The following is a 27,651-nucleotide window of genomic DNA, read 5'->3' as shown; positions in this document are numbered from 1 at the left end:
TAATGGAGGGAAGAGAAGCTGGGCTGTGGCTGGAGAGACATGAAACCAGTCCCCTCCTTCCATTTTCCAGTGAAAGCTTTAAAACAAATACAGAAAAGCAAACTCCTTTCTGCACAGAATTTCAGTAACAATAGCTAAGTTGCAGAGCTGCTCCCCTTTAAGGCAGTGGCGGAGAGATGAGGGTCTGGGAGCACCACATCAAAGGGATAAAGCACAGAGTCTGGAGAATCCCTTTTGAATTCGCCAGCTACCCGAAGGCACAGTTTACCTGCAGCTTAATACGAACCTGATACAAAACCCATCCCTCCGATGAGTAAGTGAATAGCTCCTTCCCCTGTCTGAGAAGCAAGGGGGCAGGAAAGAAGTGCTGCAGGATGACAAGGAGCTACGAGAGAAGCAATTCCCCAGCCCTTACAGCAACAGAGCTGCTGGTAGGACAGCAGAAATCAGAGGGAAGGTTGTGGGGAGGGCTCAGGGTGCCCAGGCCAGGCACAGGAGCTTATCGCCCAGAAACAAGTGCAGGAGGAGGGCATATATTCACAAGGCAGACATTTCCTTTGTCCTTTCTGCCGGGATCTGGGTGTCATATTCTTTCTTCTCCCTCTACAGCTTTCTTTCTGTAAGCCCTTTAGTAATAACAGCATGGAGAAAGCTAAAAATAAAACTATATTGTAATAGGCATGCAATTGCTTGTCTGTTTTCTTTGACAAAGTGATGCTCTATTTCCTGTACAATGGAAACTACAGTTTGATGTTACAGCTATTGGTTCTGACTGAATGCAGAAACTTGATTTAAACAATGACTCTCCCCCCTGTGTTTAATATTACCATGTGTCACTGATTATATATTTAAGTTGCAGAAATGAATTAAATTTCATGGCTTCCTCGAGTTAGATTCACTTGGAGTGGATTGTCTTCAGCCATTAACCAAAATACTTGGAAATCAGCTTAAACCAAAACAGCAGAGTTGAGCTATCATTTCAGGAGAAAACTGGTTATCACAAAGTAAGTGCTTAACAAGTCATCACCCAAAGGGCTGAGTAAAGCTTTACAGACCTGCAGTAACTGTGTCTGGGATAAAGAAAACAGGGTTTAATTAAACACCACAGACTCACAGATGGAAAAAAAAGGTACAGTGCAGCGTTCAGAGCTCCCTTGCCTGGGGTCTTATTCCTTCTGTTCCAGAAGTTATCATATATCCCACATCTCAGTGGTTATTTCTCTTACTCGGGGAAAGTATCTGCTCTCAACTGGCTGCAGATCATTAGTGCAATCAGTTTGCATGCATGTTCCATGAGAAACCACCCATATTCTTGCTAGATTTCTCCTCACTTTCTGTGGAAAAATCCAGATTTTCTTTACTCCTGTTTCCCACTATGATTTGGAATTGCTAACATTCCTCCCCCTGCCCAGTAGCAACCCCCTGGCTGACCCTCTCCCTTTCTTAGAGGACCAACATTACTCCTAACAGAAGAGCAAAATCATAAGTGGAGAACAGGTAAAAGAAGGAGATGACAGCATAAGGAGAAAACGAGGAAAGCAGTTCAGTGCTTGCTTAAGGATGCAGCAGGCAGGATACAGCTGGGACAGGCCTCAGAGAGAGCCTTAGAGATTCATGTCATACTTTGCCAAAGACTCAGTCAATTGAGCATGTGTTAAAGCACAGTTTGTTTTGTCGTATTTGGAGCTTTGGAAGACATTTCCATCTTGCATCATTGAACATGCTCCAGCGACACACCTGCAACTTCTGGAGTGCATCCTCTCAGCGAGAGACTCGCTAGCACGTCGTCACTTGTGCAGGGCAAATCCTACTGAAAGCAAATTGGGCCACAGCTTTCGCACCAGTTTACTTTCACGTGCAGCACATGTAAGCTAACGTTTGGCAAGAATGCAACCGGTCCTGATCTAGACAGAGCTCATAGCAACAGATGGTGTTTGATGCAACAGGACCAAGACAGCTTCACCACAAACTGAGCATTATTTCTCTTCTGCATCTCACACGCTCCAGCCGCATCTTTTTCAGAGTGGAGCTATTGTCACTAGGGCTTTGCAATCCTCTCATCTCTCAGGCTGTTCAAGGCCATCTGCCACATTCAACCTACTGGTTACAACCTAGTCCTAACACCCAGGTTATTTTGTTCCTGCCTAATCATCTCACTGCATGAGGCTGGATCCTGTCATATTGAACATTAATTTAACATTAGGATAGGAAGAGATACTCTGAACCAGCTGCTACAGACCGTTTGTGCTTCCAGTGAAGAAGGAAACATCCACTCCACCGCACACAGTAGCTCTGTCAGCACGCATGAAAGCAGCACTAACAGTTAGCAATCTAACAAGTTACATCTGGTGCCCATTTTGGGACAAAGCCCTGGAAAAGCCAGCAAAAATCAGCCTCCAATGCCACCTCTTCAAGCATGAAAATTTTATCCTAAGGGGGGAAATGTTCAGAAGAGAAAACCTAGCATTGAAATGAATGTTGCAGTGAACCCGTAAGATACAAGATGTGACCAGCCGGGTCTGGAGCTTCAGTCACTGTCAGATTTTTTGCCACAGGTTCATTTTGCCAGTAGAAGTACGGAGAGAGATTGCCACCTTGTGGTTCCTGCTCCTGCAGTGCCATGGCTCCTCTTCTCATTTTTTTTAATGGTAGTAGCCTACATCAGTGGTTTTCAACCTGCTGCCTGTGGATTTCTGGTGACAAGAATGCTATGGACAAGAATAACACTTCCCAAGTATCTTGTTAACTAACAAAGTAAGCCTGTAGTTCACAGCTTTAAATTCCTCTACTGAGAGACCCATCACTGGAAAATCTTTCAGGAGTCCACAAATTAATAAAGATTAATAACTATCAACACAGGTACATAGCTTCCAAACGACGATCCAAAATGCCTTGGCAGTGATGCACAAAAATACATTGTCTTTATAATATTCTCAGCATCCAGAAGCCTGAGAAATTGAGAGCTGATGACAGTCTGCAGTACCAAAAATCTGAGATGGTCTCAGACAGCAGTCATACATTCTTCCCCATCACTTGCACATAGAAAGGCACGGCCAGACAAAACTCATCCCCTAGTCACTCTGGGTACCATCGAGGACAAGCAAGATCTATTAACAGGATAGCATATGTGGAAATAGGAGTAAGGTCTGGAAAAGGAGCTTAGCAGTCAACTCCTCTGTAAATCATGCCCAGGTAGAGCACCAGACAGTATTTCTCCATGGGAGCCAGGGCATTAGAAAATCGTCAAGATCCAGAGCTAGTGAAGCAGCACAGAATACCTGTGATATCCCAGGGAATTAATCAACTTTGGAGGGAATTTGACTGCCTTTTCCAGAGAAGGGGAGAACCTCTCCTATCACTGCAATGAACACGGGCCTCTCTGGTAGCTCTTTATGGCAAGGACTCCTATGTGCTTCCTGACCTACTGACACAGTCTGTCAGCAGGGGTGCAAGGAGGGGACAGAGCACTATCAAATGTCAGCAATGATCACCCCACGGGCCACCTTCCCACACCAAGTCTTTGCTTCTCCCTGCAGCAGCTGAGGCAGGAGGCTCTGTTTTGTCCTGCCTGAAGCCAACGGGGCAGGCAGTGCCCTGGTCTGAGGGTGGAGCCACAGGGCCAGTCCATGGCAGGAAAGGCCTCCCGTTGCTCTGACGGCGGTCCCAGAGCACTGATGCTAGCGTCACACCAGCTCTCCTCCTTCCCTGCTCCCAGGGCCGGGAACATATTCAGTGGCTCCTGGAGGTGTGCTGGGGTTCAGCTTTTGCATCAGCCTTAGGCGAGGGTGGAAATGAAGGCTGAAGATCGTGTCTTGCACCGCTGTACGCACAGGAAGGGTGCCTTCCTGGCACTGCAGAGCTCCGAGGAGTAACCAGAAATTCAGAGAACTTCCCTTTCCTCCCTGACATTTTGTGACTAGCTTCCTACTTTGCCTTTAGTGTTCCTGTTCCAGTTGTCAGCAAAGTCAGTTATTTTCCAGTTTCCCAGCCTGTTTCAAGTGTGCTGGATGCTGGTCTAGGAACGAACTAATACGTTTAACATTAGATGACTAGCAGGATGACTAGTTAGGTATTAACACCAGTTAGGCATTAACACCAGTTAAGCATTCCCTGTGTGTGTGCAGTCATCAGCACATACTTCCTAAGCTGATGAATCCCCTTTGCACATCACTCTCTCCTTTGGATCTAGAGATAAGAATAAATGTTAATTAACGGGCGATACATTTGTTTTCTAGCGAGGCTGCAAGGTTACGACTATCCTGCTGTTAAAAAGAAAAAAATCACCTCCGCGGGGAGAACGAAGTCTGGGCTTGGGAGGAGAGTTGAGCAGCACCAGCCGGGCCTCAGCAGACGGCAGCGGGAGGCCAGCAGCAGATCGGGGGCAGCGCCGCTTCCAGCGCCGGGGACCGCGACAGAGCCCTGCAGCACCGCGCGCCCGCGGCGGCCGCACGCACCGGCCCAGGCGCCGCCGCCGGTGGGTGCCCGCGCGTGGGGCGCCGCGGCCCGGCCGCGCGTGCCCCCCCCCCCCCCCCGCCCGCCGGCGCCAGCTGCTGCCCGCCCCCCGGCCCACGTGTGCGCCGTGCCGCGCCGTGCCGCGCCGTGCCGTGCCGTGCCGTGCGGTGCCGCCGCGGCTCCCCGCTGCAGTCGCGGGCGCTGCGGTGCCGGCGCGGCGGCATGGCGGCGGTGGCGGGCCCGGGCCGCGGCGGCGGCTGGGGCTGGGGCCGGGGCTGGGGCCGGAGCCGCGGCGCCGTGCTGCTGCTCTTCTTCTCGCTGTCGCCGCGGCCGCCGGCCGGGGCCGCCTGGCTGCTGGGGCTGCGGCCCGAGGACACGGCCCCGGGCAGGGTGTCGCTGGAGGGCGGCGCGGTGCAGGCGGCCGAGGGCAGCCGCTTCCTGCTGCGCCTCTACTTCCAGCCGCCGCCCGAGGGCAACGGGAGCCGCGGGCCGGCCGGCGAGCGGGAGCCGCGGCTGGTGTTCATCGAGGAGCCGGCGGCGGGCAAGGCGGCGCGGGGCCCCGCGGAGCGGTGCCGGGAGCGCAGCGCCTGGGCCTCGGACGTGGAGGTGGTGGGCCCGCTGCGCTCGGGGGGCTCGGCGGGCTCGGCGCTGGCCGAGGTGCGGGTGCGGGAGCCGCGCAAGGGCGAGGCGGCGGCGGGCCCGGCGGGGCGGCTCTTCTCGCTGTGCGCCTGGGACGGGCGGGCCTGGGCGCACCACGGCGCGGCCGGCGGCTTCCTGCTGCGGGTGCGGCCGGCGGCGCCGGCGCTGGGCGCCTGGCTGCTGCCGCTGCCCGAGGCGGGCTGGCTGCGGGCGCTGGGCGCCCTGCTGCTGCTGGGGCTCTCGGCGCTCTTCAGCGGGCTGCGCCTCTCGCTGCTCTCGCTGGACCCGCTGGAGCTGCGCGTCCTGCGCAACAGCGGCTCGGCCGCGGAGCGCGAGCAGGCGCGGCGGGTGCAGGCGGTGCGCGGCGGCGGCGGCACCTACCTGCTGTGCACGCTGCTGCTGGGGCAGGCGGGGGCCAACGCGGCGCTGGCCGGCTGGCTGTGCGCCTCGCTGCCCGGCGGCGGCGGCGCGGCGGCGGCGGGCGGCCCGCGGGGAGCGCCCTGGCTGCCGGTGCTGCTCTGCGCCGCCGCCGTCTTCCTGGGCGGCGAGGTGCTGCCCTACTCGGTGTGCTCGCGGCACGGGCTGGCCATCGCGTCGCGCACGCTGTGCCTCACGCGGCTGCTGATGCTGGCCGCCTTCCCGCTGTGCTACCCGCTGAGCCGGCTGCTGGACTGGGCGCTGCGGCAGGAGCTCAGCGCCTTCTCCACGCGCGAGCGGCTGCTGGAGACGCTGCGCGCCGCCGGCCCCCACGGCGACCTGGTGCGGGAGGAGCTGGCCATGGTGCAGGGCGCGCTGGAGCTGCGCACCAAGGTGGTGGAGGACGTGCTCACGCCGCTGGCCGACTGCTTCATGCTGCGCGCCGACGCCGTGCTCGACTTCGCCACCGTCTCCGAGATCCTCCGCTCCGGCTACACGCGCATCCCCGTCTACGAGGGCGACCGGCGCGACAACATCGTGGACCTGCTCTTTGTCAAGGATCTGGCCTTCGTGGACCCCGACGACTGCACGCCGCTGCAGACTGTCACCCGCTTCTACCGCCGCCCGCTCCACTGCGTCTTCAACGACACGCGCCTCGACACGCTGCTCGAGGAGTTCAAGAAGGGTGAGGCCGCCGGGCCGCCACCTCCGGGCTCCCTCGCGTCCCCCAGGGCAGCCCCTCCACTGCCCGTCCTGTGTGGCCCCCCGGCAGGGACACTGGGGCGGCCAGGCCCTGCCCGCATGCGCTGCATAGCCCTGTTGCTGGTGTCACTGAAACAGCCCCTGGGTGGGTCGAGGGCCTGCGGTACCAGTAGTGCCTGTGACCTGATGGAGCCTTTGGCCCCGGAGGTCGCAGCTGGGCCTGTCCCGCAGGGCCCGAGGCTGCTGTGGGGCTGGTGTGCGGGCACGCGTGCAGCAGGCCTGCCCCACAGCCTGACCCTGAGAGAGGTGCCCACTCCTCCATTGCATGCTGTGTGTGTGTGGGGGGGGGGGGGGTGTTACAGCAGGAGATTGCATTTCATTCCTTAGCGCTCGCATTTTCAGCTCAGCAGCGAGGCAGGGTGAGAAGCAGGCCTGTAAAGTGTTTGTGTGCAAGTGATTTAAGGGAAGGGGAAAGGACTAAATCCTTAGAAAGAGCTGTACTTTCGTTGCAGCTCCTGCAGTGTTCGTAGTGCTGCAGCTGCCAGCAGCCCCAGAGAGGCTGACAACCGTATGTCTTTAACCATACCTGGAGAGTACACAGCATTTGTTTTTTCGCCACTGGGAACTGTGAAGCATATTGCTGTGTGTTATCCAGTACACACACCGTGGTGACTGAATCTGTAAGAAATGGCTGCAGCACTGACATCTTGCATTATGTAATGATAGAGGAGGATAACACAGAGGCTCCCTTGCTGCCTGTGGCCTCTCTGCAGCAAGCAGAGCTGATCATGTGAGAAAGGCCAACCGAGTCCTTCCCAGGCACAGAGAAAGCCTCTCTGTGAATCATCTCTTTGCTAGTTTATAGGGCCGGGGGATGAGGAAGCAATGTTTCGCCTGTACCAGACAAGTGACCGTCAGATACGCACAGGACAGCATCCTCTCCAGAGATGCACAGCTGTGTCCCCACCACCTCCTGGGGCAACAGGTAGAGGAACTCTGGTTGGCACAAAACGTCTAACCTCTCTGCCTCTTAGTGTGACTGGTGACTCACAACTTTGCATGAATTGGCAAGTTCTTGGGTTTTTAAGTAACAAGGCTGTTAGCAAAAGCATTAAGATTGTTCTCTCGGTTCAACCTTGATGAGTTCTGCAGTAATTTCCCCCCCACTCTCACCCCCCTTGCACCTCCCATGTTTCTTCTAATGTAGTTGTCTTTCCCCTTCCTAACTCCTTGTGCCTTGCACTTCCTTCTTAACTGTAATTTCCTGCATGATACTGCAGTGTTAATGAAGGTCACTTGATCTCTACTACCTCTCACTCATCTAGAAAGTCAGGCACTATCAAAGATATCACGTGAGTTTGGCACATCATCCCTTGGTCAGCCTCCCCTGCATTTTATCCTGTTTACTGTGATGTATTCAGCTGCTTCTCCTTCCAAATTGGTTCTCTAGCTTGGAACCCTATTGATCAGTAGACCCATATAAATGGGCTTGTGGTTGCTTAGCTCACTTGTTTTGCTCGCTCTCCTCCCCCTCCTCTCTTCCCCGCATAAACAGAGATACTGAATTTTCTTCGTTGTGTCATTCCCTGAGCTGATAGGTGCATTAACAACACTTGCTACCTGCCCTGCAGTTTCCCGTACTAGTCCTCATCTTGGATGAAGATTTTCCAGCCTTCTTCAGCTTGGCTCCATTAAACTCTTGGGATTTTGTTTTGGGCTCTTACTCCCCTACATCTATTTCCCATCGTGACCTTCTTGGGTGTTTTGGTACAGCACCTATGTAGAGCAGTCCCTAAAACGTCTTTCTGTCCTTACCTCCTTTCTCCTTGTGTTTGTTAATTTATGTGGCTAAAAATATCTTTTGTCTTATTAGCTAACTCTGCTCAGTGTTTAGCAATTCCAGCTCTTCACCCAAATTTTCTTATCTCCAGGTGCTGCTATTCTCTTCTGATTCATCTTTCTCCCGTTTGTAGGCCCTCTGTTCACCCCCAGCACCCTGTATTTGTAGATGGCCCAGTAGATCCCCCAGTCCAGTCCTGAGCCCCTTCTAAACTCTCTTTTCCCAGTTCCAAACACAGGTTCCCGTGCCGGCTTCTGCACTGCGACAGACGTTCCCTCCAAGCTGCCTTTGCAGTCACATCCATTGCTCTTTCAGCCCCGTTTACTTGACAATTTAATATCTAAAATAAAGATTTCCCATTTGTAATTAAGAATCTTTGTCACTGTCTCCTTTTCTGTGTCCATTTCAATTACGCTGAAATATCTTATTTGAAGAAATCAAGGTTTTTTTCCACGGCCAGGTCTTCTGTGACATCTCTGCTAATACAGGAGTAGCTTCATTGCTCGTTGTTTCAGTGCCTGTTTAATGAAGGCATTCATCACTTAGCACATCCAAGGTGCCTGCAGGATAGCAAGTGCCCCCACTGATTACAAGGCCCAGTCTCTTTCTAGGAAATTAGTCTCCACTAATGACAGCGATTGCTAACCACCTCCAACTCCTTAGGTCCCAGCAAACCTCTAGAGCTGCCTTGCTAGCTTTCTTTTCCTTCTCCTAAGATTTTAACTTTAACAGGTTTTCATATCTTTTATTTCTTGTGGTTACTGCGGTGTTTATGTAAAATACCCATCTCTTTTTATATCTTCCTTTCCTGAGTAGCAATGTACACTTCGAGATGTGTTTAAGCAATGATTAATGTTCTGCCACATCTGCTATGCCTGTCTTTTTTTGCATAACAGAAAAGTAACTTTTGATTTTATTGCCTGAGCTCTTTACAGTAATACACAAACGTTTGTTTTTTTCTTGCTGAAAATGTCAGGAGTGTGCTTAAATACAGTGTTTTCTATGACTCTTGCTCACACCACCATTAGCACTTTCCCTTTTCTGTCTCTCCTCCTACACAGTGATATCATCTTACTGTATTATCCTCGTTTACCTGATGTATTTCTTTTCTCTCAGCAAACTATTCTGGCTCTGAAGATCATCAGCTTTTTTTTTTCCCCTCTACTAGTCTTTTATAGCAGGCTTTGAAGTGAAGTTTTCCTTCATTAGTTTCTAGGCTTGTTTGAGCTCAGTGCCATTAAGATGCATTGGTGTTTGTCTGAATAGGTTTAGTCTGTACATTGAGAAAAATTGAGGTTTATGCTTCTGTGAGCCCACAGGAATCACCTTCTGCGTTTCCCCCAGGGCATGGCTGGAGTCTGTGGCCTCAGATTGCCCAAAACATTTAAATTGAATAAAAATACCAATGTGAGCTTCAGTAGTGCCGGGGAAGCTCGTGGTCCGGCGTGGTTACAGCTACCACAGGCAGCTGTGAGCTCTTGGTTGACAAAACCTGGCCCTGACCTCATCAAGGCTGAGGAGAAATGGTCAAGCTGTCCAGATCCACCCTTTCGCAAGCCTGCTGCTGGCCGTCACCTTCTCTTTTGGCATCTCTTCCTGGAAAAAAACAGTTTAAGTGGGGGCACTGAGGGGAACTAGGAGATGCCTGCGCGGCAATGACAGCCTGGAGAAGGCTGTGAGCAGCAGTAGAGGGGAGGGCTGACCTGCTGGAGGAATAGCTTGGACTTGGATGCACAGCCCAAAACAGCAGGGCAGCTGCTGAAGCTGTATGAAAAATGACATTGCAGCAGTGCGAGGCAGTTTGGGCTGAAGGCAGGCAGTGCTTGTGCTAGAGGAAGGTTTTGACATAACCTCCTCAAAGGTCAGTGGAACAAACTCGGGAATAACAAGGAATGGGCACCCAGTTTGCCAGTGCTTCAGGTGAGCTGGACCAGCTCATAATAAAAGGTGTGCACAGCTGTGTAGCATTTACACAGAAGTGCTAAGAGGAGGAGTTTACACACAGTTTGTGTTCCCTCTTCATGAGCAATAAGAAAACACACACCAGTAGGATAATTTTGCTACCTGCAACCTGAAAGAAGCTGAAACTGTTGAACCAAAGGCATAAAAAGATTTGGAGACAATTCCTTCATGGACGCTTCTTGGAGTGCCTGGCTTTTTTCTGGGGTCACTGCAGGAATTACCTAATACTCCAGAGACATAACTGCACCATATTTAGCAAACTGAAGCAATATAGAGAGGCAGGTGAGATCCCAGTAAGATAAGCTTCGTCTTAGGAGAATAGAAATAGGAAGAAAGGTTTACGCATTCATTCAGTGTGAAATGCAATGGGTGATACAGCCTGTTTTCCCTCTGTCCCCAGCAGACAGCCAAAGCAATGCGTGCTGAGCTTCACTCCTGTGGCATAATCTCATGTGGTGAGCTTTTCCGAGAGGTGCATCTTGGTCTGCAGGCACCTCTGGGGACTCACAGTCCTTTCCCCATTGCTCAGGTCATTTACAGATTTTGTTGACGACTTTCCTGGGGCAGGGGGTTACATACAACAGCAGTGCCTTTCAGCAAGCAGCCTTCCTCTGTCAGAGAAACAGTGGAAATTTGCTCTTGCATTCATCTTCCTGCAGCAGGCCAGGTGCCGAGATACCACTCAATACATTACTCTTCAGTGGTTTGGCATCCTTTAAAAGCTACTGAAAGTAAATTCTCCCAAGGCAACTTCCTGACTTAGTGGAGAAAACAGCCTGCCCTGTGGAGGTCAGTTCTGCCCTAGAGTCTGCCTTTGCTTTTCAAAATACTCCACAGCCTCTATTAGACCTAGGAACTGGTGCCTGTACTAATTCAGCTGCTTTTCTTACTGTCCCTCCCCTGAGCCTATGGTCACTGCAAGCATGAAGTGTGGCTTGAACTTCAAACCAGCCTTCATGAGATTTCTGCAGGTGCGACAGCCACCGTCTTGGGTTGAAGCAATGACCTCTGCAGCGAGCTGCATGAGCTGAGAAACCGGCTTGCTAGTGAAGGACTATCTCTTGCACGTGTGCTGGGTGGTGACTGACACCCAGAGTGGGTGAGGTGCTGGTACACAAAAGATGGTGTCAATGACTCACTCTGCAACTCAACCTGAAGTGTTATTTTGATTTCTACTGGAAAACTGTGCTAAGTCTTATTGTGTGACTCCTGTGCTGCTACACCCTGCCCCAGAAAGCCCTGCCATGGGTCTGATCAGGAGAGGTGTTGGGCATGACTCCACAGAGCCAAGCAAGGAGGACCACGTCCCCCAGAGGGTGGGCAGCTGCCACCAGCTGGTCCTCTCCCTCTTGGGGAGTTCTCATCTCTGTGGAAGATCTAGATTAGATTAGTATTCACAGCTTCTTCTCTTCACATCACTCCGATTCCCAGCAGGATGACATGCCCTTGCAGCCCTCCTGGTTATTTCCCTGGTGTTCAGGTGTGGATGCGCATTGCCTCTAGCTGTGACTCGCCAAGTTTCACATTTGGTGCAGCGTTGCGGTAATGCAGGAATGCAGCCTCACATGCATTTCCAGTTCAATAAATTCAAGTCAGGTTCTCTAGTCAACTTCAGATGTGAGTCTGCAAGGAGGCACAGAGCGCTGGCTGTTGCCCCGGCCCAGGAAGAGCTCTGATTAGAAGCACACTGAAAATAGATTTGAATTGCATCATGACTGTTTCACCGGTCAGCCTTATCTACCAATTATTCTTTTTTGCTTTCCATTTTGTAGTTGTAAATTGTTCATGGCTAGTGCCTGTACCTTTAATGTTTTAATAGTGATCTTAGATTTTATAGTAAAACTCACAAAAAGAAATTTTATACTCAGGGTACTCATTTTGCGGAGCAAGAGACAGGGCTAAAGCATCTTTGACATTGCTTTGGCAGAGCACCTACATAAAAAAAATGATAAGGAAGTAGTCTGGGCTATTTCTGCCGCCAGCAGCACTTTCTTTCCCACAAGTAAAGGCATTTTCATGTGTTCAGGCTCTGTTCTCCCATTGGGGAGGATGCTTTGAGGTGGCTCTATGAGCCCAAGGTCATTCAGGTACCTATGAAAAGCAAGGCTCCTAAAACCGAGCATAAAAGCTTTAGCTAGCTATTCAGGTACCTGCTCCTTCCACAAGCTTTCAGCTGTTTATATTAGCTTTATAATTTAGCATTTTGAGGCATTAACTTTTCACTGAAGCTGTTGTTTGAAAAGAGCAGCTTTCATGTTGTCCATAAAGAATTTAGTGCAGTCGTAGCCCATGCTGAGCAGACACTTAATCACCTATAGGTTTCCTGTGCATGAGCAGTCCTGTTGAGGCCAGTGGAGCTATTCACACGAGTAAAGTTAATTGCCCATTTCTTCTAGCATTTGCCAAACCAAGGCTTTGATTCTCAGTGTTTCGCTGTGCTTCTCTGTATCTGTGATATCCCTGTAAAACTCACATACAACAGTTTGCTAGCAGTGAAAGAACTAGCCTTATAATTCATTTCATTTGAACTATCAGGGAACAGTTATAATAACACAGTTTTGGAATCAGTTTTACAGATCTCAAACCTGTTTTATATCAAGTTGGGGTTTTTGTTTAAGTGATTTATATCTCTCAGTCATACTCCCACCAAAGCAGAGCCATAGGATAGCAGCCAGAGAAGAGAACACCACTCCTCAGAGGTCCCCATGTCTGCTCCTGGACCACCCCTCCCTGGAAATTAATTGCACCTCCTAAACTGCCTAAAACAGTTTCTGCCCTCATACCTTCTCCAGAAAGCGCCTGCTTTTCCTCTGCATGAGTGTAGCAGCTCCTGGGGTCTAGAGGGGGCAGGGGACATACCTGAGCTCAGCAGTCCCACCAGTCCTCAGGGTGGCAAGCACCAGCCCCACCAGACAGGAGAGCTACCAGGCTCCCACAGCTCTCACTGCCAAATTTAAAAGGCCTGTTACGGAAGTCTTGAGAAGAACAAGCTCCCCATGATGGGAGGAGATGAAGGACCCAGCCAGGTACGGGGGCAGGACCTTGAAAATGATCTCATGCCCTTCAGGTGGGAAATCAGGGCATGCCAGCCCTTTCCCAGGGGAACCCTCCTAGGGGCAGCAGTAATTCATACCCAGCTTTGCAAGGGTTTTTGCCCTCTGGCTGAGAGCGGCTTACATGGAGTTTTTGTGTTATGGGTGTCAGCTGGCTGGGAATGGGCTCCCTCTTTGTGGACCAGGCAGAGCCGCTAGTTGCAATGATTTTCCATTGCTTGGTACCTGCTCCATTTCTAATGTGAGTGTTAGTCTGGAAAACTAAACCTGGGGGTTTATAGTATGGCTACAAGTGTTTATTTTCTGTGAAAATAAAGAGCTCTTGAGCACTCTAACAGCCCTCCTGGCTCTGCCCCCAGTGCAATGAAACTGTGGGTCTCCTCCCAGAGTAATGGTGCTGGTTTGTTTCTAAATAATCTGATTTGCTGCTATGTGAACGTGGAGCTGGAATCACATTTCTCTGTGGCTGCTCTAGAGTAATTTACAGTGTCGATGTAGGTGTTTGGCCAAAAAAAGAATTGCCTCCATTACTCTCTGACTGCCTTTAAGTAGCACCTAAGCTTTTTGTAAGGGTTTGGTGGTTTTGGGTTGCATGTAAATGTCATTAACAGCAAGCTTTTGGCCAAAAGAAATAACTTCTCCCCTCTCCTTGCTCACCCGAGGACTTGTAGGAGACCAGATGGCCCCAGTGTTTGGGAGTGGGTTTTGGCAAAGAAGACACTTTTGAAAGTTGGACTTTGCTAAGATGAAACGTAGCTGTTGCTGCTGTGTTGCAGCCAACTCTGCTTCTTTTTTCTTTTTAAGGCTCAAGTCGCATTGCTTTATTACACACCAAACAGACAACATGCACAAGCCACTATATGAAAAGAGTGAAATAGCCCTGGCCCAAAGAAATTACTGAATTTTCAATGCCCTGAAGCTATTGATTTGTTTTTGAAGTGTATCTCCAGCTTTATAGGAAGAACAACAGTGCTACTTACTGCGATGTTATGTTCTCGTTTCTAATTCTGTAGGCGTGGGAGGCAGTGAGCTGCTCTCTGAAATCCTGCAATAAAAGCTTGGTATGAGGAGGAGGGAATTTATACTGTGGAAAATGCCCAAGCTTTTCTGTGAGAAATGTATAGTGCTAATCTTTGTCTGAGAAATATCATTTGCTAGTCTCAGATCCAGGGCAGGGTTATTTGAAGGTCACATGTTCCCCAGAAGGATGTGTTTTGTGGGACTGCGTGGCTGCCCTGGATGCGCCTGTCCCTGCCCTGCAGAGGGGACAGCCCAGAAGTCACCAATAGGTGAGAAGGAAGCTGTGGAGCAGGCAGGAGCCCACCCATACTGCATTTCTATACGTAGATAGTTTTCACATCCCATAGTAGCAGGCAGGTTTGTCATAGGCATCCTAGGAGAAGCAGACCTAGAAGCAGCTGAGTGACAGCGAGTCCAGGGCGTTAGCCCAGAGAAGGATGTTGCCTGCACAAGGAGACAAGGGCAGGGACATGCACAGGTAACTGAGGACAGAGCTGTGGCAGTGGCTGAGCCACGCAGGCAAGCGCATCCTGTCTCCATGGACAAGTCACTGTCCTGGTTTGTGCAACACAAGTGCTCCCCTTTCAGGTGACTGTTGCTGCTCAAGGATCTCAGCTCTAGCTCTGTTGGGAAAAGAGTGATTTAAGCTCTCCTGAGGTCTCTGCGAGAAAGTTTGGTGGTCACAGAGCCTGTGGTCCAGTTAGATTTGTGCAGGAGCAACACACTGCATGCACAGAGGCATTGCAAAGGGAGACCCCAGGAAAACGGAGAACAAGCATAGCAAGGGGAAATTGTTGGATGTAGTGTTCATGAGAGACATTTTTTTGTATTTTAAGACAAACTAGAGGTTCAAACGTGTGTGCATTGCTGAGCAGAACAGGAGACACAGAAGCAGTAAGTAAATCAGTGCTGTTAATTAGCAGATCCAAGAAGGTACTTGGGCTAGAAACCCAGGAGTTGTTCAAGGTTTGGGAATTGGGTTCTAGTCAAGCTGCTGAGTAGGAACATAAATTAGAGCAGATGATAATGGAAGGCAGAAGTTGAGCAAGTCAAAACAGCTTACAGAGAGCTGGACAGCCAAAAGCAAACAGCGATGTTAAAGTATGCCAAAAGCAAGAAGCCTGAGAACATGTCAGCACAGCTGCCAGCTTACTGGGGGCAAGTGAGGAAGCCAAAACTGTGATTGAGAAACACTGTGACTTCTGCTCAGAAGTCACCAGCAGATCCTAGGAAGGTCCCAGTGTCAGTCTGTTGTTTAAGGTAACAGAGATGAGGCACTGTCAGGGGCAGGGTTTGGAGAAGGCACTCAGGTGCAGGCTGATCATTTGAAGTGCTCAGTCTCTGCATCCAGATGGTTCACCAAAGAGGTCTGCAGGAACTGAGCAGAAAGCTGCGAACAAACATGTGCATTTCTGCATTAAAAACAGCTGCCACTCCAAGGAGCTGGAAGCTTTGCTTGTATTTTAAGAAAAGCTTTAGGATCGGTCCAGACAGTGATTGATAGAAAGATGTGGGGGGGCTATTCCTGGCAAGCTGATAGGAAAGATAATCAACAACAGAATGAGAAAACACTAGGAGGATGAGGGAAACCAGTAGAGCCCAAAGACATGGTCACATTTCTGCATGGAGGATGCTCTTTCATTCCTCTGTTACAATTGTCTCGTGCTGGTAAAGCAGAGGGTAAGAAAGAAGCAGCTGGTATAAGGCATTTGTACCTTTGGAAGACTTCAGCCCTACGCAAGAGGCTGTCGGTGAGCTGAACGGGCCTGGAGTGACTTGCAGCAGATTGCCTGGGTGAAGAAAGCAATCAAATTCCCAGAAGAGCCAGGCAGATTCCTGCGACACCTCCTAGGAGCCAGCCTGAGCTGTAGCATCCCTGTTCAGCTGGGCTGAGTGTTTGGCCCTTCTCTTTGGATTAGCAGCGCAGCTGGGGTGGTTATGGACAACACTGATGCCTTCTGAGGTTTGTCCGTGCCTCCCACTCAGCCCCAGCGTGGGGCTCGGTGCACGGGGGGACTGCGAGTCGCTGTCTCTGGTGGTAGGTTTGCCCTGGGATGGGAGGACACCCTGCCCCCTGGGAGAGGGCCCTGCCGGTTCTCCATCTCGAGGGCCTGCGGGGCTGGCCTCCATGCCACACGTGCCCAGCATGACATCTGGCTGCCACAGCCCCAGGCTGCAGCCCTGGCCACCTGCCAGCCTGCAGTGCCGGGACAGGGCAAGGTGCTACCAGAGACCCCTCCACCAGGAGTGGGGGTCTCACTGCCGCTCTGCTCTCTCCCCACAGGAAAGTCCCACCTGGCCATTGTGCAGCGGGTGAACAACGAAGGGGAAGGAGACCCGTTCTACGAGGTGATGGGCATTGTCACCTTGGAGGATGTCATTGAGGAGATCATCAAGTCCGAGATCCTGGATGAGACGGATCTGTACAGTTAGTGTCCCAGAGCAGCTACTGCTGGTGCAGGACCCAGGGTGGGAGCCCGGACAGAGAGACAGACATGTGGGTAGGAAACAGGCTGGGGTAATCAGGGTCCTTCCCCAGAGCAGTTCATGGTCATGGTGGGAATGACAAGAATGATGGAGGGATGCTGGTCGGGTGTTTGGGAGCCTTGAATGCTCGAGACAGAGAGGAACCAGCATCAGCAGCCAGTGGCTGGGGAAAGCCTGACCCAGGGACATAAGTGCTGGGAGCGGTGTGCCCACAGGTGGTTCCCAAGGTCCTTTCCAATCCTGGTGATGCATCCAGCTGGAGTAACCCAGGACTGTGTTCTTGAGAAAGCAGCACATATAGCCATCCTGCTCCCTCCCCAGGGAGCTGCCACCATGGCTGTGAGGTGCACGGTGTATTTTGTACGTCCTGCTGCTCCGGCTCCTGCCGTCTGCCCAGCCTCACCCTGGGGTGCAGCATGATGTGCCTCCCTCTGCATGTCTACATGGGTGTTGCCAGGGCCCTGCTGCAGCAGTAGCTTTGTGGCAGGTAACCTCTGCTGCTCTCTGCCCCATAGCGGACAACCGGAAGAAGGAGCGGGTGCCCCACCGGGGGCGTAAGCCCCAGGACTTCTCCATCTTCAGACTCTCAGACAGCGAGATGAAGGTGAAGATCTCCCCACAGCTGCTGCTGGCTACACATCGGTTTATGGCAACAGGTACCCCTGCCCTGGGGGAATAAATACCCCACGATCTGAAACAGCGGGTGTTTGGGGCCCTGCACTTCCCTGCAGCAGCACCAGCCCCAGGTCTGTCCCTGGGTTGGGGCTCTCCTTCCAGCAGGCAGTTTCACACCCTGGGCCTGCTTCTGTTCAGCTAGCATGGGTCTGCTTTTGGGTTGCCCTCTGGGCTGTGGAGAAGGGAGCTGTGCAGCCCAGGATGCTGTTCCCGACAGGCTCCCAGCAAGCTCCCCTTTCCCTGCAGCAAGGCGGGGGTCCCAGCCCCTGGGCCAGCAGAGCTGCAGGTGTCTCGCTGCCAGGCTGGAGCCCCTGGCCACACTGAGTGAGTGTGTGTTGCCACCTCTCTAGAAGTCGAGCCTTTCAAGTCCCCCTACCTCTCCGAGAAGATCCTGCTGCGGCTCCTGAAACACCCCAACGTCATCCAGGAGCTCAAGTACGACCGGAAGAACAAGAAGGCCTTGGAGCATTACCTCTACCAGCGCAACCGCCCTGTTGACTACTTCGTTCTCATCCTGCAGGTGTGCGGGGGCACGGGCTGGCCCAGCACAGAGCAGAGGGGCAGGCAGCCTGAGCTGTGCGGTTGGCGCCACGCAGTGAATCTCTTCTTGCTGTGTTGGTCTTGGCTGGTACTGCAGCAGGGAGGTGGCCCCAGCTGGAGGCTGGTGTCGGCCAACCCTAAGACCACATGTGGCCTCGAAACCCAGGCCAGCTGGCTCAGGGGGAGACTCCTCCAGGTTAGAAAGGCAGAGGGCCTTCTGGGCTGAGCTGAACAAGGGCCAGCCCCTCCTGAGTTCCCATCCCTGCTCTGTGGTGGGTTGACTGTGCGGCTTGGTAGCACCTTGCCCTCAACCCCAAACCTCAGCCCTCCAGGGCTCCCTCAGTAACCCCAGCCACATTCCTCACCATCACAGCTCCCGGACTGTTTGCTTCCCAGCTGTGCCTGTGCTTTGCATGCTCCCTACTCTGTCCCCAGCTGGGACTCTGGGATGATGGCCAACTCATGGGTTTACAGAGCAAGCAGAAGTCCCCATCTTCTCAAAAAGGCTGGTGGTGGTAACTGCATGTCTGCTCTGGGTGCAGAAAGGGTCCCTGCAGCCCTGTGTGGGCTGGGTGGCGTCTGAGCAGGTTTCCCTCCTCCTTCCAGGGGAAAGTGGAGGTGGAGGTTGGCAAGGAAGGGCTGCGTTTTGAGAATGGGGCATTCACCTACTATGGTGTCCCAGCCATCATGGCTGTCATCTCCTCAGGTAAGGGCAGTGTCGCCCCAGCTCCGTGGGCCATGCTGGTGGGCTGGGTGTGAGGACAGGAGGACAGGCAGGGAGCTCCCTGACCCTAGCGGGGTATGGCCTCTGCTGGGCTAGAGACCAGCCTTACCAAGCCTTGCCTCTGCTTCTGCTTTTGCCTCCAGGAGGGCAAAGCTGTCTCGTGGCTGGGAGAAGGGGCTGGGCATGGCCATGGGGTGGGATGGCCCCGCTGTGGTGGCCAGGGGCACGCCGGAGCCCTTTGGCTTAGATGGATATGGCCAGTCACCACATGTCATGGGCCATGGGGACTGATGGGGCACCACAGAGGGGCTGGCGCCCTCCTCCCACGTCCTGGGGACATCTCACCAGGGTGGGCAGCACAGGACCCTTCCCATGCAATTCATGCACCTTCAACTGTAATTTCAGATAATGACGTGCGGAAAGTGAGCAGCCTGGCTGGATCCTCCTTCCTACGTAGGTATTTAGGGGCAGGCTGGGGCTCTAACACCTCTCCTGCGGCACTGGCCGGCTGGAGGAGGGATGGGGTTGCACCCCCCAAAGAGCAGCTCCAGCTCTGCTCCAAGGTCACCCCCTTTAGAAAACTCAGTGGAGAAAGAAGGTGCTGAGGGTCCGATGCAGCAAAGTCCCTGCAGATTTGCTGTGAGGTCTCAGCCATGCCCTGGATCGTGGCAGCTGGAGCCCAGCATCCACGGGAGGCACAGCATAGGACTCCGCCCACGGGCAGGATGGGAGCCTGCACAGCCAACCCCTCTGGCAGGAGGAAGAAGGTGGCAGTAAATGCCACAACTGCTTGTACAGCATATTCGGGTCCTGGCTTAATGTCTCTTGACCTGTTCATGGTCTCAAGGCTTGGAGCCTGAGCTGAACATGGGTCCCACACTGACCTGGGCTCTTGGGGAAAGAAGGGCTTCTCTGGGATTGCACATATGGTTCAATTTAGGTGTCAGCCAACATCATGTGTCAGCATGCGTGTGGTGTTGTGGTAAATTGGTGGAGATAAAAGTAGAGGACATCCCCCATACGCCCCTGGTAAATTCCCTGCCTGCACAGCTAATGAGTTAACGAACAGATCCTCTGCTTGCAAGGGTTAACAGCTCCGATGAGGTAGAACTGCAGGTCCCCCCACATTATTTGCTGATTAACCCGTAAACATTTAGTCTCTGGTGACTTGGGAGCATGCAGAAGTGCTGCCTACCCCGGTCCTGCACATCTCTTATTGCAGTCCCAGGCATTGCAGTTGGACCTGCAGTGCCAATGGCAAGCCAAGGATGCTCCGCAGGGAGCTGCTCTGAGTGCCCAATCAAAAGCAGAAGACACCAGGTTCAACCTGACAAGAGGTATAGGGGGGGACATCGCGGGCAGAACAGGGAGAGTAGCGTCCCTCGGGGCAGGGGACTGTCACTTCTGTGGGTCATGGTCAGTGTGCAGTTGTAGGGTTCATGTATTTCTTGCTGCTTGCTTTGCTTTCATTAAAAAGGTCGGCTCTTGTCCTGATGGGTTAAACGTCCTTGGTGAGCGCTTCTGCTCCCCAGTGCATCTGCAGTGCACTCGGCCTGGGAAGAGGAAAGCTGGTTGCCCCCGGGACATCGCTGCGTGGCCCCATGCCCCAGCGCCCTCTCAGGACTGGCCCCAGGGCCCCCGCCAGCCATGGAGGAGGGTCGCGCCGGTGCCCGGCCCCAAGGCTGGCACTGCGTTCGCGTTGCAAACGCTGCTGGCAGGCGATGGGGGAAGCAGGGCAGTGGCTTCCAAGCCCCGCGCTGGGGCTGGCTGTGCCGCCGGGAAGCCAGCCGCGGTCCAGGCCGCGCCCGCGCCGTCACGCGCGTTCGCAGTGCCACCTGCCGGGCCACCGGCCGCTCGCGTTGCCGCTGTGCGGCCGCTGGCCGCGGCCCAGGGCCGCTTTTCTCCGTGTGCTCACGCATGATGTGGTGTCACAAGATGTTTTCTCCCATCCAGCCACCTTTGCCTGTCGCAGGACATGTGTGTGTTGCTTGTGTGGTGTCGCACCCCTGAACAGCAAGGAGGCAGGGTGAGAGGCAGAGGTCCGCAGGGCGTTTACCTTGTCGGGTTGGCGCTCCTCCTTTCTTCTTGAAGCAAAGCCCTGCAGAAATGAGTGTGAGTAGCACGTCACAGTGGAGAATTCCGACATTAACCCTTGCGCATTTAACAATTTGTTATTCATTAACCACTGCTATGTAACTTTTTTGTAGCCAGGCAATGTTTGGTATCGGGTGCCGGAGGCAAGGGTGAAGCCGTAGAGACCTGGCAGTCCTTGCGCTGACAAGCCCCAGGTGGGAGCTAGGTGCAAAGGAGCACAGTGCAGGGGAAGGCCGGGGAGGCACGCATGAGTGCTTATCGCTCCATCCTTTGATCCCAGCTGGACAAGGCTGTTCTGGGCAGCACTTCATGCTGGTGCCTTTGCTTGGACATTTATTTGCAGAAGGTTTCCTTCCAAGGGAGGACACAGCAGAGGAGTTACTGGGGGAAGAGCACTGGGAGCGGAAGGAGGGGGCTGCAGGGCAAACATCTGGGGGGGGGTATCTCGAAAGCAATTCAGAAACATTAATCACAAACTCTGCAGGAAATCCAGATGGTTCCTAGCGCTGCAGCCTTGCAGCCTCGCTGCAGGCAGCGGCTCCGGAGGGAGAGGGCAGCCCGCCAGTGGCAGGGGGGCCGGGAGCGGGGAGGGGAGCATGGCTGGAGCCAGGGTCCCCGGTCTCCTCCTGGTTTCGGGGAGAGCACAGCTGATGGTGTGAGCAAAGATCAGGTCTCAGGAGGTGCTCGTGAGGGCGCTGCTTACGTTGTGTGCCGGTCTCTCCATGCTGCCCTGGTCGGTGTTGCCGAGAGCCCCGAATCCCTGTCGCAGGTCCCTGGGGGCACCGCAGTGGCCCCGCAGTCTGCTAGCCACAGTGATGAGGAAGGGCCTGGCCTTGAAATTGTCACCACTGCTGCAAACTGTGGAAATAAACCATGGAAGGTGAACGTCCAGCAAGTTGCTCTCTCTGAGGAAAAGGGTCAGGCAGCCCTGGGCGCAGAGTCCCGGCGTGCCGCCAGCGTACAGCTCGTGCCCTGCTGTACTCAGCATTGCACTGAGCACGTGGAGCCCACAGGCTCTGCATGGAGCTGCAGGCAGCCTGGCACAAAGGTCTTTGCACTGTCATGCTCCTGCCAGCCCCAGCCTCCCCCGTGAGGCTGCGCAGAGGCCGGGGCTGCTCTGCCATTCACCTGTGCGCGGAGAAGGGTCCTGGACCCGCAAAGCACAGGGGCTTTGCTTAGTTTAGCTTGAGCCCGTTTCCCGGGCAAAGCGGGGAGCCCCTGTTGGTGGCAGGCAGCTCCCGCCACCGTCAGTCACGGCCTTGGCTCCTCTCCTGCCTGCTTCAGTCTCTTTCTCTTTCTTCCCCTTGCTTTGTCCCCCCCGCCCCCCTGCCTTCCCCCCTTCCTCGCCATCCCTCTCCGTAGTGCCTGTCTCAGTGTCACGTACCTTCGCCTTCAGCAGAGGGGACTCCCTGGCCGGCTCCCCAGGTAAATGTGCATGGTTTCGGGAACGGGCTCCTGCATGTGCCGGTGCACAGCCAGGCGGCGCGACGGAGCACCCAGCACGCATGCAGGCCATGGGCTCTTCGTGGCTGCCCGCGTACGCTGCCCCGAGACCCTGCTGCCCGCGGGGAGAGGGGCACCCGCAGCGCCCCACGCCGCAGCCCCAGGGCACGGGGACGCCTTGCTGGCTCTGCTCGTGCACGTGTGGGGAGGGCCAGCTGCGCCCCTCGCTGCCTCTGAGCACCCCTACCCACGGCTCTGTGCACACCCTGCCCTGCTTTGCTCGCTTGCTGGAAATCCGGGTAATAGAAGGGCGTTTTAGCAGCCAAGTCAGCAAGATGCTGACGTCACCCGTGCGAGGAACAAGCTGCCTTTGTTCCCGAATAACCCACTGACCACGCAACACCCATCGCACCGCGTGTCAGAGGCAGTCAGTCACCGTGGGTGACAGGCCAGCTTGCCATCGCAGCCTCTGCTCCTTTTATGTAGAAATCAGGGTAAATGCGAGTCTGCCCTTGAGGCAGGTCACACAAAGGCTGACACGGAGCAGAGCCTCAGCAGCCTGCGGCACCAGGGAAAACCCATCCGCAGTGGGACACCCCGTGCTGGAGGCGAGTCCCGCAGCCCCCGTCCCCAGCCGGAGTCCCCCGGCTGTGCTGCCGGCCCTGCGAGCATCCCTGCCCCAGGCAGGGCACGGCCGCCGGAGGGGGACTGCTAACCCGGCCCCTGCTCCAGTGACCCGTGGGGCACAGTGAGTAAGAGTGCACGCTTTCCTCTCTTCTCCATCCCCCCCCCCCCACCTACCTCCCCATCCTGGCCCCGATCTCCTCCCCTCAGTAAACAGGTCCCCGTCCCGGTGCAGCGGGCTGAACCGCTCCGAGTCCCCGAACCGGGAGCACGACTACGGAGGCAGCACCACCCAGCTCTACAGCAGCAGCAACAACATCTACACCCCCGACTACTCCGTGCACATCCTCTGCGACGTGCAGTTCGTCAAGGTACCCGCTGGGCTGGGCTGTCCCCTGTGCCGTCCCTTCTGCCCCGCGGCTCAGGCACCCTCTGCACCCTGCTTTGCGCGGGAGCCCCGTGGGTACCGGGTGGCACTAGCACCTGAGGGTGCTTGGAGACCTCTGCAAGTGCTGCTGGACCGTGCCCACGGGACCCCCGGCTGCTCCGGGCTGCGGTGCCAGGCTGTGCATAGCCAGTGCTGTGGGCAGGGGAGACAGGCTGTGGGTTGGAGCCATTCAAGGCTGGATGTAGCTGCAGGGCTGGGGAAAAACATCCTGGTGGGAGGCAACTTGCAGAGCCCCTGAAGGCTCCCTAGGAGCACAGCTATGGGTCTCCATGCAGGAGCATGTGGGTCCATGTCTCACGCTCTGACTCTCCCGGCGTTTGGTCCCACTGAGTCCTTGGGAGGTCACGGTGCCTTGCAGTGCCCCAAGGGGAAGCCCGGGGCCGCGGTGCGGCACCGAGCCACGCGAGCGTGTGCATGCGTGTGTGCGTGCCCAGATCACCCGGCAGCAGTACCAGAACGCACTGGTGGCCAGCCGCATGGACAGCTCGCCCCAGTCCCCGGACATGGAGGCCTTCAACGACAGGGATTCGACCAAGGCCTCGACAGCTCGGGGAACCCCCCAGACACCCAAAGAGGACACCACCACCCTCCTGAACGAGAGGAACAGCATCATGTGTGAGTCACCCAGTGACCTCCCAACGGCATCCCTTCCCTGCCCTGTGCCAAGGTGGCATGTCACCCAGGGAGGCTATGCTGCGACCCACTGGCATGGGGGGCACCCCACCACCGATACACAATGACGCATGGCACGGGGCACTCCAACACCTGCACGCACATGTGTGTGCTGTAACGTGCATGCACATGCGCGCGAGCATGCAGATGTGTAACACCCTGTCCACAAGCAAACATGGGCATCCCTTGCCCTGGAGCCCTGCCACCGTGGCACGTGCCCCCGCTGAGGCCTGCCCCAAGGCACGCCGGCCTCCCTGCCCTGCAGCGCACCTGCACTGTGTCCCTGCAGGCAGCCGGGCCGACGGGCTGCGCAGCCCCAGCGAGTCCGTGTTCTTGCGCATGGAGGGGATCCCCTTCATCCAGGAGGAGCTGGCTGACAACGAGGAGAACAGCAAGCGGCAGAGTGAGTCCCAGGCTGGGGGGTGAGACGCAGGGGGCGGAGAGCACAGGCAGCGAGGGCTGCGGTGCCCCAGGGTGCTGCCCTGCACCGCTGCAGCCACCTGGGCTTTTGCAGACAGTGAGTGCTGCGGCACCGCCCTGGACACGGAGTCCCCGGGCAGAGAGGCCGGGACCTCATCTCCGAGCAGCACCGAGGAGACCCTGGGCAAGAGGCTGCTGAGATCGCTGAGTGAGTAACAGGCCCCAGGGAGTGAGCACTCTCCTTACCTGTGCCCATTGCCTCAGCTGTTACATCCAGCTCTGCCCCAACCCAGTATCCTTCTGCCCCACCACAGCCCCATCTCGGGGACCACCTGCACGGGGCTGCCTTGGAGCAGGAGGGACAGCCCACGTCCGCAGTGGTTGCTTCCCCTGCAGCAGCAGGCAGGACTGCACCTGGGGCTAGCTTGGGGAGATAAGGCCTGCAGGCTGGTTCCGGTCCAACCCTGTGCATGCCTTGTCCCAGCAACCCCACCTCACCCTCACTTGCTGCTGCAGGTGGGCGCAAGCAGCGGCAGTCACTGGAGGGTGAACAGGCACCAGAGGAGAGCTCCAATCTCGCCCCGTTAATCACCTGAGTAGTAGTGTGGCCGGAGCACAGTGCTGGAGGCCCATGCGGACTGGAGGTAGGACCGTACCTGTCGGTGGAGCATCCCTCCCCCAGCAACTGGGAAGTTGCTCACTTTTAATAGTGTGAAACTGAGTTTGTCTTTCAAGTTGCAAATCCAAAGGATGTGGCTTGGAGGTCTGCAGAGAGACCCATGCTGGGTCAGCAAGAGCAGTCCTGTGCAGGCACACATATAGCTGGGGCTGGAGCAGGGTTAGAGGGATGCAGTAATGGAATCCAACCATCTCTTGGCTAGGAACGGGGGTAGGAGAGCAAGTGAGACCTTGATCTGTACTTCCACAGATACGAACAAGTATCTGTGCCAATATGCCACAGTTTGGCTAGGAAAGGCACTGCAAGTTTGGGCAATAGTTGGCCAGGGAGAACGGGCTCTGGCCAGCAGGTCAGGGACCTACCTGCACCAGGCTGTGCTTGTGTCTTCCAGGTCTGCAGCATGGGGGTCTCCTGCCATGAGTCTCAAGTTCAACAGCAGCAGGTCTGTACTCGCTCGCTGCCTGCCTGCCTGCCCGCCTGCCCGCTCATGCCGCCCCTCCCTGAAGGACTTGCGCAGAGCCCCATCCCCAGGCGAGAAAGGATGTGCCCCCGGGGGGGGCTGAACCAGCTCAGGCAGCCTGGACAAGCTCGCTGGAGTCTGAGGGCCCTTGCCCAGGTGCTCCCTGGTAGCATCTGGTCTCAAGGAAGAGGTGGAGAAAGGAAAGGTGGAGAAGTGTCTGGCATGGTGTCCCTGCAGGCAGAGCAGGGAGGGGCGGCCCAACCCAGAACTGCCCTTAGCATCATTTACCATCCCCATCCCAGCGAGGCCCGGCGCCCCGCATGCTGGGTGCTGCACAGACGTGGTCTCCGCCATAAGGAGCACATGCTGTTCGGGGGTGCCACAAGCAGCTCAGGGCCCCAGTACACGTTTGTGCTGTGCCTAGTGACACGCACATTCACAGGACCTTGCGCACACTGACCATCAACGCAACCCAGCACTCCCACACCCCTGCAAGCCACAGGGAAGGGAGCCCAACACCCCGCTGAGTGTCCCCTTCCCTTTCTGGGGAGGGCCGCTCCACGCTGCATTTAACCATCCTCCTCTCTGCACATGGCTACCTGTGCAAGGGAGGCTCGCGCTGAGCCTTCAAGTTGGTGCAGACCAGTCAGTAGTTTTTGCAGAGGCTGAATGCAATGGGGATATTAACATTAAAAGTGAACTCTTGCTGAGTGATGTCCTGTCTGTGTCAATGGCTGCATGGAAAGACATGTTAACATCTCCCCCTAGGTTAAACTTACCTCTCATACCTGTGGCCAAAGAGATGCCTGAAATAATCACTGATGCCCCAGAGCTGTAGCTGTTTCTCCACATACCCAGCTCACAGTGGAGCTGGAGGATGTAATACTAATGCAAGGAGATGGCCTCTGACTCCAACCACAGTATTCAGCTGACACTTCATCTCCAACTTGGCTCTAAGCATACATAGGGACTGCTGGGAGAGAGGGCTGGAGGGGTCCCCAAAAGCAGCACTGAAGCAGTATGTTTAGTTGGGATGCAGTCCATCTCCACTCCTGTCTACACAGGTATGCAGATCTGCAACCCACTGTGTTTTGGGTTGCCCTCTCCTCACTGTAGCTGTCTCAGGGCAGAGAAGGCACAGCAGTGCCACAGAGGCCTTCACACATCTTTGCTGAGGGTGCAAAGGGGCCCAGGGCCTCAGTCCCCCTGTTCCCCTCTGTTTTAGCGCTAGCCTAGCCAAAGCGAGCAGGTGGAGGCCCAGGACAGTGAGTGCTTCCCCGTTTCTCACTGTACTCTGAACCCGGACTCCTGGGCAAGGGGGTAGCAGGCTTTCCTTCAGTGTTGCTCCAGGAAAGCCCTCAGCACTGCAGAGGCTGAAGACCAGAACTGCAGACAAGGACCGGGGAAGGAGAACAGGAATTCATATTATCACACTGTTGCAAACACAATACTGGGATACACATGCTGGACTACAGCCTGACAGATAACAATGGAAATCTTATGGTCCACCAATGCTGATAAAACTTCAGCTGGAATAACTGCATCCCTGTCTGGGCACTGCCCTTCTAAGGAAGCACAAAGCAGTTGAAAGGAGGCCAGAGGAAAGCAAGGGCTAGAAAACAACCTACCCAAGAAGGCTGAAGGAAACGGGGTCATTAAATCTTAACTGGTGAAGGATGTGAAGGGGAGAGAGGAAGTTTTCAAATACATAGCAAGCTGTTGCAAAGCGGAAGAGAATAATCTGTTCTCTGTTGCCATGGTAAATGGGATAATGGGTAATGAGCTTACACCGCAGCACGGGAGAAATTTAGGTCACTCATTAGGAAAAACAAGCATGGCAAGGCTACTAAAGAACAGTAAAGATAACAAGGCGGGATGGGCCAGCTCCACTGCTGGAGATCTGCAAGGGCAGAAGTGCAGCCAATGTCCAAAATGACATAAATTGGTTCCTTTAACTCCTTCACCTGAGACCACCCCTAAAAGTCATTCTTGAACTACTGTCCCATCATTCCAACTGTGGACAGACAGCAAGAGGAAGAAACGCCCTCCCACGACCTCTGTCTGCGCAGGGGGAAGGCTGCCTCCATCCCACTGTCTTGCATGACACAAACACTAATCTGGAAAGGACAGAGACGCATTGTGGTGGTCCATGAGTCAAACAGCAGTCCATCCGCTTGTACTAGCAAGGAAACCAATGCTAGAGGTTAGGCAGTTTCCTGAACAACACAAGATACCTGCTCCATTTCAGACACCGCAGACAAACAGGACACCCCCTGCAAGCACAGCAAGTGAACAAGGTA

The 27,651-nt window shown here is 54.6% G+C and overlaps 1 protein-coding gene and 1 long non-coding RNA gene across 5 annotated transcripts; one reads left to right on the top strand and one right to left on the bottom strand.

Moving 5' to 3' along the window:
* Positions 1–4,634: 4,634 nt before the first annotated feature.
* CNNM1 (cyclin and CBS domain divalent metal cation transport mediator 1) lies at positions 4,635–26,065 on the top strand. 4 transcript variants are annotated; one of them, XM_064514084.1, is made up of 13 exons: positions 4,635–6,193; positions 16,370–16,513; positions 17,088–17,228; positions 17,598–17,767; positions 18,394–18,493; positions 18,917–18,964; positions 21,968–22,030; positions 22,883–23,043; positions 23,555–23,735; positions 24,082–24,195; positions 24,307–24,420; positions 24,729–24,856; positions 25,283–26,065. In XM_064514084.1, the coding sequence occupies exons 1-12, from the start codon at positions 4,675–4,677 to the stop codon at positions 24,806–24,808; spliced, it is 2,835 nt and encodes a 944-aa protein (XP_064370154.1). In that variant the 5' UTR covers positions 4,635–4,674; the 3' UTR covers positions 24,809–24,856; positions 25,283–26,065. The 4 variants fall into 4 exon arrangements, with proteins under 4 accessions (XP_064370154.1, XP_064370155.1, XP_064370156.1 ...); XM_064514085.1 differs by having other exon boundaries at positions 24,311–24,420; positions 24,729–26,065; XM_064514086.1 differs by lacking the exons at positions 22,883–23,043; positions 23,555–23,735; positions 24,082–24,195; ... (1 more) ...; positions 24,729–24,856; positions 25,283–26,065 and adding an exon at positions 22,535–22,862.
* On the bottom strand, positions 20,123–22,049 carry LOC135328728 (uncharacterized). Its single transcript, XR_010389736.1, has 3 exons — positions 21,990–22,049; positions 21,309–21,463; positions 20,123–20,609 (listed from the first exon to the last, which is right to left on the bottom strand). It is a non-coding gene; the product is annotated as an uncharacterized LOC135328728 (long non-coding RNA).
* Positions 26,066–27,651: the final 1,586 nt, after the last annotated feature.

The sequence above is a fragment of the Dromaius novaehollandiae genome, chromosome 6 (genome assembly GCF_036370855.1).
Source record: "Dromaius novaehollandiae isolate bDroNov1 chromosome 6, bDroNov1.hap1, whole genome shotgun sequence".
Lineage (NCBI taxonomy): Eukaryota > Metazoa > Chordata > Aves > Casuariiformes > Dromaiidae > Dromaius > Dromaius novaehollandiae.
This window is presented reverse-complemented; position numbering and strand designations above follow the sequence as displayed.

Coding starts and splice junctions, on each gene's coding strand:
- CNNM1 (XM_064514084.1), top strand. CDS start 4,675: ATGGCGGCGGTGGCGGGCCCGGGCCGCGGCGGCGGCTGGGGCTGGGGC. Junction 24,196..24,306: donor GGAGAACAGCAAGCGGCAGA/GTGAGTCCCAGG, acceptor GGGCTTTTGCAG/ACAGTGAGTGCTGCGGCACC. Junction 24,421..24,728: donor GAGGCTGCTGAGATCGCTGA/GTGAGTAACAGG, acceptor TTGCTGCTGCAG/GTGGGCGCAAGCAGCGGCAG.